At 47.5% G+C, this 13,047-nt stretch overlaps 1 protein-coding gene across 1 annotated transcript; it reads right to left on the bottom strand.

Moving 5' to 3' along the window:
* Nucleotides 1-693: 693 nt before the first annotated feature.
* Nucleotides 694-7,795, bottom strand: TM4SF5 (transmembrane 4 L six family member 5). The gene is made up of 5 exons (XM_036452458.2): nt 7,547-7,795; nt 1,781-1,861; nt 1,268-1,404; nt 878-1,061; nt 694-793 (listed from the first exon to the last, which is right to left on the bottom strand). Exons 1-5 carry the CDS (start codon nt 7,721-7,723, stop codon nt 779-781), a joined length of 594 nt encoding a protein of 197 aa, XP_036308351.1. The 5' UTR covers nt 7,724-7,795; the 3' UTR covers nt 694-778.
* Nucleotides 7,796-13,047: the final 5,252 nt, after the last annotated feature.

Below are 13,047 nucleotides of genomic sequence, written 5' to 3'. Positions count from 1 at the left end.
TAAGAGATGGTTCCTTCCAGGTTGGGGCACACACCCAGACGGCAGATGCATCTTGGTTTGAGGCAACCAGTTGGTGATGTTTCTTTTTGGCACCAATCTTTCTCTTTCTCTTCCCCTTCCTCTCTCTAAAATCAATTAACAATGATAAATAAATAAACAATGTAAACTCGTGCTTAAAAATATCACTATTTGCTAAGAAAATAAGCGGGGTCTACAGACTGATTCATTTGCCTCTCAGCATAACCATTATGGCTTATCGCAGTTTAGGTTCTTACAAGGGTATTTCTTGGATCACATGATCTCACACATCTAGAGGAAATGATGAACAACATAGACTGATGAACAAAAACAGACCCAGAGAAAGAGAAACAGCGATCAGACTCTCAAACCTCAGAGGGAAAGTAGGGGAGGTTGGGGATAAGGGCGAGAGATCAACCAAAGGACTTGTGTGCGTGCATATGGGCCTAGCCAGTGGCCATGGACAACAGGGGGGTGGGGGCATATGTGGGGAGGGGTTTGGGATGGGAATGAGGGGATGAGGACAATTATATGATACCATAATCAATAAAAAAAAAAAAAAAGAAAAGAAAAGAAAAGAAAAAGAAAATAAGCTGAGTGCATGGGCCCCAGACAGGAGAGCCACAAGCTTTGGTCGGACAACTCCTCACACAGGGCACAATCTGAGAGGCGCAAGAGAGCTCAAAGCGGTTTATTTCCAGGCGGGGTGGGTGGGTCGGGTGGGCGTCCGGCGGCGGCGAGCAGCGTGGTCAGTGGAGCCTCATTGCGGGGTGCCCTGCGGGGAAGAGGACGTAAGAACGCAGCCCAGCCTGGGAGCAAGGAGGGTCCCTCTAAACTTGCTCGGGGCACGCGGACCCACCTTCTTCCTGCAGTCGCCGCAGAGGACCCCGATGGCCGCGTTCACCACCTGCACCCCACACAGCACGACCTCCAGGCACGAGGCGGCCACCATCAGCGAGAAGAGCGTCACGTGCCAGAGGATCGCGTGCGGCGGCTGCTGGCACATCGCGTCCCACTCGGTGCTGTTGAGCAGGTAGGAGCCTCTGTGGGTCCGACAAGGACACGTGAGAGACTGAGGTCCCCGCGGAGAGCCCGCTCCCGGCTCCCCGGTTCCCTGGCTCCCGGCCCTGAGCACGTGCCCAGGGGGCTTTGCAAAGGCCTGATTAGACCCCACCGAGGAGGAAGCGCTCTCCACAGCAGAGAGGCGCAGGATGGGGTAGTGAGGGCGCAACAACCGGCCAAGCCTTACTCGGTGTCTTTGAAATGGTATCCCCAAGCGTTGTCCTTCAAACATATGGGTCCCTTTCGGAGCCCGGTTCCGGATGCTGAGAGGCAATAGATGGCTCCAAGCAATCCTAACGCCGAGCAGAAGACCGAGCGCAGCATCTGGACGTGGAGCGAGTGGAAGGAGAGGTGAGATTGCCCTGCCTAACTCCTCCCCGCTCCCCCCATACATTTTCCTTCAAGCCCCAAGGCTAGGAGTTAGGTTAACCCTAAGAGCCATCAGCTGCAGAGGTTCATGGGGGTTGTAGTCCCCTCCGGTCAAGGCTCATTGAGGTCTAAGATTTGGCCGGGGGTGGGGGGTGGGGGGTGGAGTGGGGTGCGCATGGGGGTAATGGGGTTTGTGTAGGGCGGGGAAGAGGTGGATCCTGGGACTGCAGAGCCGGTGGTGCAGCTAGGAAGAGGGGGCGTGGCTTTAGGTTGGCTCTTCCTAGACCTGTTCAGAGACCCGTCCTGGGTCCCCTCTGAATCTGGATCTTACCCTGCAGCGATTCCCACAGCAGCCTGCACCGCAACAGCCCTTGCCCCCTGCCCGGACGGCTGCGATTCCCGGACACAGTACCTATGGAACAAAGGGCGTGTGATAGCCGGTCCCCTCCAGGTCCTCAAGGCCTTAGTGGCATCAGTGCTTTCCTCCTCCTGGAACCTGCCTGCGACGTCCTCAGTCAGCCGTTTGGACTGCAGGAAGGCCTTATCTGTACTTCTCCTGGGGCACTCTCAGGTTCCACCTTCATTTATCATAATTTATGTGTCCAGATTGAGGGTAACGCCTGATAATATATTCCCAATACATCTTGACACATGTTCGGTGCCCACTTGAATGGGAGCCAGGAGGCCTGGGTTTACTGCTAACCCCAATGCACTGCACACTCCACGAATTGATTCATCTCACAGGCCCCTGTTTTGTCCTCTGTAAAATGGGTCTTCAATACCTACCTCACAGGCTGATCTCATGATTTTAAAAAATATATATATATTTTATTGATTTTTTTTTACAGAGAGGAAGAGAGAGGGATAGAGAGTTAGGAACATCGATGAGAGAGAGTCATCGATCAGCTGCCTCTTGCACAGCCCCTACTGGGAATGTGCCCGCAGCCAACGTACGTGCCCTTGACCGGAATCGAACCCGGGACCCTTCAGTCCCCAAGCTGACACTCTATCCATTGAGCCAAACCAGTCTCAGCCCTTCAACAGCTTTTGATTCTGTCAGTTCTTTCTTTTTCTTCAACGAAAATCCCTAATCATCTCCCATGAAGATGATACTTTCAGCCTGCCTACTAGATTCCTTATCTCTTTTTAAAAAAATACTTTTCATTGATTTTTAAAAATATATTTTATTGATTTTTTTACAGAGAGGCAGGGAGAGGGATAGAGTTAAAAACATGGATCAGCTGCCTCTTGCACACTCCCTATTGGGGATGTGACCGAAACCAAGGTACATGCCCTTGACCTGGGATCCTTCAGTCTGCAGGTTGACGCTCTATCCACTGAGCCAAACCAGTCAGGGTAAGATTCCCTATCTCTTGCTCCAAGCCACACCCTACCCCATCCTACATGCTATCATTAAGCTAAAGTGTTTTTTTTTTTTTAATTAATTTTTAAAGTTTTATTAGTCTTGTATGATCACATCCTCAAAGAGAGGCTCATCAAAACTCAACGCAGAAAAGGTATTCCAGGATCCTTGATTTGGCTCCAGCCTTATCTTTGTGCACCATGCCAGGTTCTTTGCCTGTCTCTCTTCTCTGGAATCCCACAGCTGTCTTGATCTCTGCCTCCCTGTGAACCTTGTCTGGCCTACATCACACACAAAGCAGCATTTTCTTCTTCCCCAGGGGAGGGGCTGAGAGTTATAGTCCTGTTATGAGACCTACTGCAACCTCACAGAAACACCTGCAGAGTTGAATCAACTTCCCCAGACACTCTCCCCTCTATGTTTATGGTAGGTCAAGGGCCACTTTTTTTTTTTTTTTTTTTTTAAATCTTCACCTGATATTTAGAGAGTGGAAGGGAAAGAAGGAGAGGGAGAGAGACATCAATGTGAGAGAGATGCATCAATTGGTTGCTTCCCACATACACCCTGACCAGAGCCAGGGATCGAACTGCAACCCAAGTACGTGCCCTTCACTGGGAATAGAGACCTTGACTCTTTGGTGCATGGGCCGAAGCTCTAACCACTGAGACACACTGGCCAGGACGCTAGGGCCAGTTTTGGCCCTCTGGCTTCGCCTCTCTGGTTAGGTCACTTACTGGGAAGCTCCTGGATCCAGACATCTAGAATTGCCTTTGGGTTTACCAGTTTTGTTTGTTTTTTTTTTATAAATATATTTTATTAATATTTTACAGAGAGGAAGGGAGAGAGATAGAGAGTTACAAACATCGATGAGAGAGAGACATCGATCAGTTGCCTCCTGCACACCTCCTACTGAGGAGGTGCCCGCAACCAAGGTACATGCCCTTGACCGGAATCGAACCTGGGACCTTTCAGTCCGCAGGCCAATGCTCTATCCACTGAGCCAAACCGGTTTCGGCTGGGTTTACCAGTTTTGAATGACCTATTTATTTGATATTCTTACTTTTTCAGTCAAAGTGTTTATTTATTTATTTATTTATTTATTTATTATTTTTTTAAATATATTTTATTGATTTTGTACAGAGAGGAAGGGAGAGAGATAGAGAACTAGAAACATCAATGAGAGAGAGTCATCGATCAGCTGCCTCCTGCACACCCCCCACTGGGGATATGCCCGCAACCAAGGCACATGCCCCTGACCGGAATCGAACCCGGGTCCCTTCAATCCCCAAGCCGACGCTCTATCCATTGAGCCAAACCGGTCTCAGCAAAGTGTTTATTTTTATTATCTGAGTTTCTCTGTCTCATTCTCTACACATCTTAATGAGAAGAGATGAGTAATTGTAAACACAGGAGGAAATGCTGAGTGTATTGCTCTAATCTGCTTACTTTTCTCCATCTCCATGGCCACTGGCCTAGTTCAAGCCACTATCATCTCTCCTGAGCAACTGCAGTGACCTTCATCCCTCCATCTGGACTTCCTGCTTCCACTATTGACTCCCACTCTCCATTCTCCACATAGCTGCAAGGGGGATTTTCTTTAAAAGAATAGTTTATTTATAAATTTTAAAAGTATAGTTTACTGATTTATTATTATTATTTTTTTTAGAAAGTGGAGTGTGCAGAAGGGAAAAGGGGAGAAACATTGATTTGAAAGTGCGACATCGATTGGCTGCCTCCTGCATGCTCCCTAGCGGAGATTGAGCCCAAAACCCAAGCACATGCCCTTGATGGGGAAATTGAACCGTCAGCCTCCTGGTGCACTGGACGACACCCAATCAACTGAGCTATATCAGCCAGGCTAGAGGCATCTTCTTAAGCCCAATAGGGTATGGAGCAACTAGAACGCTAATACTTTGCTAATGGAAATGGACTTAGTATAAGAGCTTCAGAAAACTCTTTGGTAATATCTAGTTGCACTGAATACTAGTACAGTTTTGCTGAAATCGGTTTGGCTCAGTGCATAGAGCTTCGGCTTGCAGACTGAAAGGTCCCACGTTTGATTCTGGTCAAGGGCATGTACCTTGGTTGCAGGCACATCCCCAGTAGGGGGTGTGCAGGAGGCAGCTAATCAATGATTCTCTCTCATTGATGTTTCTAGCTCTCTATCCCTCTCTCTTCCTCTCTATAAAAAAATCACTAATATATATATTTAAAGTTCAAAAATAACCCTAGCCGGTTTGACTCAGTGGATAAAGCAGACTGAAGGGTCCCAGGTTTCTATTCCGGTCAAGGGCATGTACCTTGGTTTCGGGCACATCCTCAGTAGGAGGTGTGCAGGAGGCAGCTGATTGGTGTTTCTCTCTCATTGATGTTTCTAACTCTCTATCCCTCTCCTTTCCTCTCTGTAAAAAATCAATAAAATATATATATTTTTTAAAAGTTCAAAAATAAAAAGTAACATGTCCTTCCGTCATTTTCTGTTGTACTTGGAGTAAAATTCAGATTTCTCCTGTGGGTTCCAGGAGTATATATGTTTGCTCTGGTCTCTGCCTACCCAAGATCTCATCTCATTTAACCTCAGCTGCTCTGGCCACCTATCCGGTCCTCAGGTATGGGAGCCTGTTCCTGCCTGGGGCTTTGTACTGTCAGTCACTCTGTCTGCCAGGCTGATTCTTTCTTGTGGGGAGGGTGTGTGTCTTCGTTCAGACATCACCTCCTTGAGGCCTTCCTTGAAAACACTATAATTGCCCCTTGATCTTACTCTACGAATTCTCTATTGACAGCACCCTGCTTTGTTTTCTTGATAATACCTACTCCCATCTGAAATCATCTTGCTCTTATTTACTTTTTTTTTTTAATTATGTCTTCCCATTTTATTTATTTATTATTTTTATTTTTTAAAATATATTTTATTGATTTTTCACAGAGAGGAAGAGAGAGGGATAGAGAGTTAGAAACGTTGATGGACGTTGATGGGAGAGAATCATTGACCAGCTGCCTCTTGCACACCCCCTACTGGGGATGTGCCCGCAACCAAGGTACATGCCCTTGACCGGAATCGAACCTGGGACCCTTCAGTCCGCAGGCCGATGCTCTATCCACTGAGCCAAACCGGTGTTGGCTATTTACTTTTTTTTCAAGTGCCCCCTAAGTGCACGGCACTGGTCTAGGCACCTGGCACACGGCAGCCAGGGTAGTGTAATGTACCTGATGTAATGAGGCTTACATTCTTGCTTCTGTGATACCGTGTGTCTCCCCAGTGGGAATGCCAGCTTCAGGGAGAGCAGGGAACTCGCCTGTGTCCTCATGGCGTAGCACTGACCAGGTGAATAGACTTGAAAAAGCCTTCTCAAGAGTGGCTCCGGGCATGGAGGTGGGAGGAAGACAGCTGGGAATGAACACGCTGAGAGAGCATCCTCAGGGATCTCCCCTGACACAGGCTGGTTAGATTGTGAGGAAGTTGGGATGGATTAAGCTGGAGAAGAGCATGATGCGTTGGCAATCTGAGGTGACATCTAAGGGAGCGCTGAGGTCAGAGGGATAGAGTCCAAGAGCCATGAATCCATGTGGGATGGGGAGTAGGAGCAAAGACCCCAGGGGGTAAGAGGAGATGGGTGGATAAAGGAGAAGAGGAGGACCTAGGAAAGAGATAAAGGGGAGACGTCTCCCAGAGGATTTTATCAGTCAGCTATCCTGAGAAGTATGGAACTGTGCTGGGTAGGTCTTTTGTCTTCATCCCACGAAGATATTAAACTAGCTTGATCTTCCAAAGTTCCTCTAAATGGGGAGGGAGTTGCAGGGTGGGAGGTAGGAAGTCCAGGGAATCTGTGTCTCCCAGTTTCCCACTTTTCCTGACAGATTCTAGTCTCTGGGAAGATGTGGGGGCACCTTCTTCATCACCCTGACCTAGATTTGAGTTTATCCTTAGCTCTGAGCACAGAGGGGGCATTCAGAAATGTGGGGTGAGACCCTCACTGGTTTGGCTCAGTGGATAGAGCGTAGGCCTAGGGACTCAAGGGTACCAGGTTCGATTTCGGTCAAGGGCATGTACCTTGGTTGCGGGTACATCCCCAGTAGGGGGTGTGCAGGAGGCAGCTGATTGATGTTTCTAACTCTCTATCCCTCTCCCTTCCTCTCTGAAAAAAAAAAAAATTAAAAAAATCAATAAAATATACTTTAAAAAAAAATTCCCGTTTAAAAAAAAGAAATGGGGGTGATAGTGAAGAGACAAGGAGACTGGGGAGGATGAGACCAAGATGAGAAATAGAATGACTAACCCATGACACTGCTTCCTGGCTCCAGACTTTATCAAAGCACCCCATCCCTACCCCACCCCACCCCCACCCATTATTATCTTGCCCTGATAAACTCCCACACAACCAGCTGCTCCCTCGGCCTCCACCTTCGTGGCCTCCAGCATCTGCCCCGCGGTGGGATGAGGAGGGGCAGGTAGGACGTACTCCCTCTTCCCAGAAGGGAAGCTGCTTAGAGCCGTGAGGCTCCTTTCCTTCTGGTTCCCCTCAGCCTTCCATCCAGCTCAGGACCCGGGGGCTCCTCCAGCACTCTACCCAGTGCTCAGTGTTTGGGACCTGATTCGGAGGGCTCCAGGTCTCACCGTGCCACTGCCATCCCTCCCAGGCACCTGCCTGTTTCCCTCCCTCCTTCTCCCTCCCCCTCCTGTTCAGAACCCGGCTTAGAGGGACACCCAGCCCCCTGCCTCGATAGCCTTCTCACCAGCAGGCCCCCTCCGAAGATGCCGGACATTAACCAGACTTCCACGCTGAGGTTATCGATGTTGGTCCAAGTGGTCTTCCCATTCGGCACCAGCAGGAGGACGTTGGCCACGATGCAGACAAGGGAGAGGGTGATGAGGGAGAGCCCCACGAAGCGGGCACACTTTCCCGTGCACATGGTGCCGTGGCTGGACGGCGGTGAGTGTGAGTGAAAGTGAGCCCGCAGGCCAGAGGGGAGGAAAACAAGCCTGGAGCAGGGAGCAAAGGTCAGCAAAGAGGTGTGGCAGAAACTAGGCAGGCAAGATCAATGATAAGGGAGAGAAGTGGGGAGACAGGAGCAAAGAGGAGGCAGAGGTGGGGGTGGGGGGTGGGGTGAACTGCTGTCCGTGAGGTGAAGGGGAGGAAGTGGTGGAGACTGTGGGGGAGCTTGACACACAGAGGAAGTTGCCTGGGGTCAGTGTTTTCTTCCTCTTTCTCCTGCAGGCACCTCTCCTCAGCCCCTCTGTCGGCTGCTTACCTGCCTTCTGATGTAGTCGAGCCCCTTAACTCACCTAAACCTTAGTTGCCTTATCTGTGTAGTGGCACTTGGCTAGCAGACTGGCTGTAAGGATTAAATGAGACCACGTAAGCAGTACCTTGTAAACTAGGATATACCCAGCAGCTGTATGGTGGCCTCATCATTCCCATCAGTCCTGCAGGGAGGTTTCCTTCTGGAAAGAAACTAAGAAGAGAGTGGTGGACATTTGTTGCTCTTTCATTTCTTCTCCATATTTGTTTACCAAATCCTCTTCCTGTTGGGCTCTCAGTGGAAGGCTGAGTGGTTAGACGATTCCATCCCCGGCCTCAGTGTTAGACTCAGCGATGGCCATGGGATCCACGCCAGTCCCCTGAGAATTATTTCCTGTTTTTGTTGTTGTTGGCTATCTGAGGTCCAAGAAGTTCTGTTTTTGTTGGGGAGCTGAAATTGCTGGTGACCCATTGGGTATTAGAAATGAACTCAGTGCAAAGGAAAGAACATTCAAAGGATGGAAAGACACTAAGTCTGTTGATTCTATCTTTGAACATTCAGATACAGCTAGGCCGAAAGCCCCATCATCCCTTGGAAAGTTTTGATTACATGTAGCAGTTTGAATTGTATTTCTGCCGACTACTACAAAGAGTCTTTAATTATATATTCATAATTTTTTAATTTAATAAATCTTTATTGTTCAGACTATTACAATTGTTCCTCTTTTTCCCCCCATAGCTCCTCTCCACCTAGTTCCCACCCCACCCTCTGCCCTTACCACCCCCATTGTCCTCATCCATAGGTGTATTTCGGCACCCCGCCCCCCTCCCCCCCCCCCCCGAGAATTGTCAGTCCACTCACTTTCTATGCCCCTGATTCTATTATATTCATCAGTTTATTCTGTTCATCAGATTTTTAATTCACTTGATTTTTAGATTCACTTGATTTTTAGATTCACTTGTTGTAGATATGTATTTGTTGTTCATAATTTTTTTTTAAAATATATTTTATTGATTTTTTACAGAGAGGAAGAGAGAGGGATAGAGAGCTAGAAACGTCGGTGAGAGAGAAACATCGACCAGCTGCCTCCTGCACACCCCCCATCGGGGATGTGCCCGCAACTCAGGTACATGCCCTTGACCGGAATCGAACCTGGGACCCTTCAGTCCGCAGGCTGACGCTCTACCACTGAGCCAAACCGGCTTCGGCTGTTGTTCATAATTTTTATCTTTACCTTTTTCTTCTTCTTCCTCTTCTTAAAGAATACCTTTTAGCATTTCATATAATACTGGTTTGGTGGTGATGAACTCCTTTAGCTTTTTCATATCTGAGAAGCTCTTTATCTGCCTTTCAATTCTCAATGATAACTTTGCTGGGTAGAGTAATCTTGATTGTAGGTTCTTGCTGTTCATCACTTTGAATATTTCTTGCCACTCCCTTCTGGCCTGCATAGTTTCTGTTGAGAAATCAGCTGACAGTCGTATGGGTGCTCCCTTGTAGGTAACTGTTTTTCTCTTGCTGCTTTCAAGATTCTCTCTTTGTCTTTTGCCCTTGGCATTTTAATTATGATGTGTCTTGGTGTGGTCCTCTTTGGATTCTTCTTGTTTGGAGTTCTGTGCGCTTCCAGGACTTATAAGTCTATTTCTTTCACCAGGTGGGGGAAGTTTTCAGTCATTATTTCTTCAAATAGGTTTTCAGTATCTTGCGCTCTCTCTTTTTCTGGCACCCCCATTATTTTGATGTTGGTATGCTTGAAGTTGTCCCAGAGGCTTCTTACACTATCTTCAAATTTTTGGATTCTTTTTCTTTTTGCTTTTCCAGTTGAGTGGTTTTTGCTTCTTTGTATTTCAAATCTTTGACTTGATTCTTGCATTCCTCTAGTTTGCTGTTGGGTCTTTGTATAATATTTTTTTTATTTTAGTCAGTGTATGTTTAATTTCTAGTTGGTTCTTTTTCATATCCTTGAGGGTCTTGCTAAATTTATCAGCCTTTTCTAGAAAATTCTTGAAAAACCTTATAACCATGGTTTTGAGCTCTATATCCAGTCATTTGCTTTCCTCCATTTTGTTTGTTTGTGATCAGTTTCTTTGTCTCCACATTTTGGTTGCTTCCCTGAGTTGATAGAGTGGCTTTGTGTGCTAGGTGTCCTATAGAGCCCAGTGGCTCAGCCTCACCAGTTACCTGAGGTGGACACTCTTGGTGCATCCCTTTGTGGGCTATGTGCACAGTCTTGTTGTAGTTAAGCCTTGATTGTTGTTGGTATCAACTGGGAGAAACTGACCTCCAGGCCAATTAGCTGTGAGGATCAGCTTTGTGTACACTGGGAGAACTTCTGTTCTGGAGACACCCTTATGAGGCAAGACTTGCAAAAGCCTCTGTGCTCAGCTTGGATGGGGGGCAGAGTCTCAGGGTGGAGCAGACAGCATTGGTTCTTCATCAACCCTGCCCTAATAGGCCCCTGTGTCTCAGTGTCCCATGGTAATTGCTGCAAGCACCTTTGAGAGAAAGCCACTTTCGAGTTCAGCCCTCTGCCAAACAGTCCAGTTTTTCCCTGTATGAGTCTGGGTCCCCAGAATCTCACCCGGAACTGGAGTTCAGAGAAGTCCAGATATTTTGTCTCCCTCCCACTTGAGAAAGCCGGCCATGTACTCAGTTGCCCGTCCTCTCTGCGCATGTGCCTTGGTACCTCTGCCTTCTGTAGTTCCTCTGAGTCTCAGTGTCCTTTTCTCTTTCCTAACAGTCCTATTTCACCCAGTATGAGTCTGGGTCCTTAGAGTCTCGCCCAGAACTGGAGTTCAGTGTAGTCGGGAGTTTTTGTCTCCCTCCCACTTGAGAAAGTCAACCGTGCACTCAGTTGCCAGTCCTTTCCACGCACGTGTCTCAGTACCTCTGCCTCCTGCAGCTCCTCTTTCCTTCTGTGATTTTCTCTTTCCTTTTAGTTTAGAATTTCCATTCAGCCAGCCTTCTTATGGTTCTGGATGATGTCCGTTTTTGTCTTTTAGTTGTAGTTTCGAAATTGTTGTGTGAGGCAGCAATTTAGGTGTTTACCTATGCTGTCATCTTGGTTGCTCCCTATATTAATAATTTTTATTGATTTCAGAGAGGTAGGGAGAGATAGAAATATCAATGATGAGCCGAAACCAGTTTGGCTCAACGGTAGAGCTTCGGTCTGCAGACTGAAAGGTCCCAGGTTCGATTCCGGTCAAGGGCATGTACTTTGGTTGCAGGCACATCCCCAGTAGGGGGTGTGCAAGAGGCAGCTGGTTGATGTTACTCTCTCATCGATGTTTCTAGCTCTCTTTCTCTCTGTAAAGAATCAATAATATATATATATATATATATATATATATATATATATATATAAAAGAAATATCAATGATGAGAGACAATCATTTATTGGCTATCTTCTACACTCCCCCTATTTGAGGTTGAGCCTGCAACCCAGTTATATATCCTTAACCGGAATCGAACCTGGGACCCCTTAGTCTGCAAGCTGATGCTCTCTCTATCCACTGAGCCAAACTGGTCAGGGCTATACAGAGCCCATGCTGTGGGCAGGGCCTTCCTCTGGAGACTTCGGGCATTCAAAACTGCATGCATGAGACTCAGATATGGGCCTTGGGAGCAAAAAAAGGAGAGTGAAGGCCCAAGTAGCATGTGGTAGTGCCATGGAAGAGACCAGGGCAGCAGGAAGTGCTGTAGGACTTCAGAAGGCATGGGATGAGAATGTCACACAGAAAGTGGTATCCTGGCAGTGGCCTCTACTGTCGCTTGTCCTGGCCATCCACCCAAACAACTACAGAGACATGAAAAATGGAGAAAACTTACCCCTCAAAATGAATGCCAGAATGTTAAGAGAAATTTTTACTATTTTTGAGACAGAAGAGCCATGATTTATGAATCAGAGGATACCTGAAAAAAGGAAAGGTCTTTGAAGCTCTCCCCACTATCTGCCTCCGATTCATAGATAGCTATTGTAATAACTGATATTTTGTTTGGCTTTTGTTGTATTGTTTAATGTTTAAATTTTTTCTCTGTTGTTTTTGGATGTCTCTTTTCATTAACTTTCTGTGTCGTGTCTTATGAGTTGTTATTTTATTTATTTATTTATTTATTTATTTATTTATTTATTTACTAGAGGCCAGGTGCACAAAATTCGTGCATGGAGGGAGGGGGGGTACCCTCTCCAATCTGAGACCCTTAGAGGGCTGTCCGACTGCCTCTCACAATCCAAGACTGATGGCTCCCAACTGCTCACCTGCCTGCCTTCCTGATTGCTGGCAGCGGAGGGAAGCTCCTAACTGCTTCTGTCTGCCAGCCTGATAACCCCCTGCTAACCACTCCCATGCCAGCTTGATTGATGTCTAACTGCTCTCCTGCCAGCCTATTTGCCCCCAACTTCCCTCCTCTGCCAGCCTGGTCAGCCCTAACTGCCCTTCCCTGCAGGGTTGATAGCCTTCAACTGCCCTCCCTTGCAGGCCTGGTGCCTCCCAACTGCCCTCCCCAGCTGGCCATCTTGTGGTTGGCCATCTTGTGTCCATATGGGGGCAGCTATCTTTGACACATGGGTATTGGGAGCCATCAGAGTTGAGACAAGCAACTCCGTCTTAAGGAAATAGAATTAAGTTCCTTCTAGCAGAAGTTATGCGGTGCCCTGAGGGTTTGGCCAGAAGATAAGGTTAACCTGCCGCTTAGCATCTTTGCAACTTCCCCTTCCTGACCCTCCCCCATAGCTAGCCCAGCCTTGGAATGTTACACCTTGGAATGTTACGCTGCCCTGGCAGTTAGCCAATCCTGTGTTGCCAGATACCTTACCACCTTGTCACTAAGTGCCTAAACCAATTATACACTGCCAAAGACCCCTCTGCATAGGCTACCCTGCCCTCCTTTGTTTCTGCTGTATATATACAGCCATTTCAAAAAATAAAGTCGAGGCTTGATCAGAACCTTGTCTTGCCTCCATTCTTCCGAGTTCCTTGTTTGTTTCATTCTCT

This window comes from Pipistrellus kuhlii, unplaced genomic scaffold, assembly GCF_014108245.1.
Source record: "Pipistrellus kuhlii isolate mPipKuh1 unplaced genomic scaffold, mPipKuh1.p scaffold_m20_p_23, whole genome shotgun sequence".
NCBI classification, from domain to species: Eukaryota; Metazoa; Chordata; class Mammalia; order Chiroptera; family Vespertilionidae; genus Pipistrellus; species Pipistrellus kuhlii.
Note: the sequence above shows the minus strand (reverse complement) of the source record. Positions and strands in the feature narration are given on the sequence as shown.

What these genes read in the sequence shown, in the direction of transcription:
- TM4SF5 (XM_036452458.2), bottom strand. Translation starts at nt 7,723, where the DNA reads ATGTGCACGGGAAAGTGTGCCCGCTTCGTGGGGCTCTCCCTCATCACC. An exon ending in TCTTCGGAGGGGGCCTGCTG is followed by an intron (nt 1,862 to 7,546) that starts GTGAGAAGGCTA and finishes TTTGTTCCATAG; the next exon opens with GTACTGTGTCCGGGAATCGC. An exon ending in GCTGTGGGAATCGCTGCAGG is followed by an intron (nt 1,405 to 1,780) that starts GTAAGATCCAGA and finishes CTCCACGTCCAG; the next exon opens with ATGCTGCGCTCGGTCTTCTG.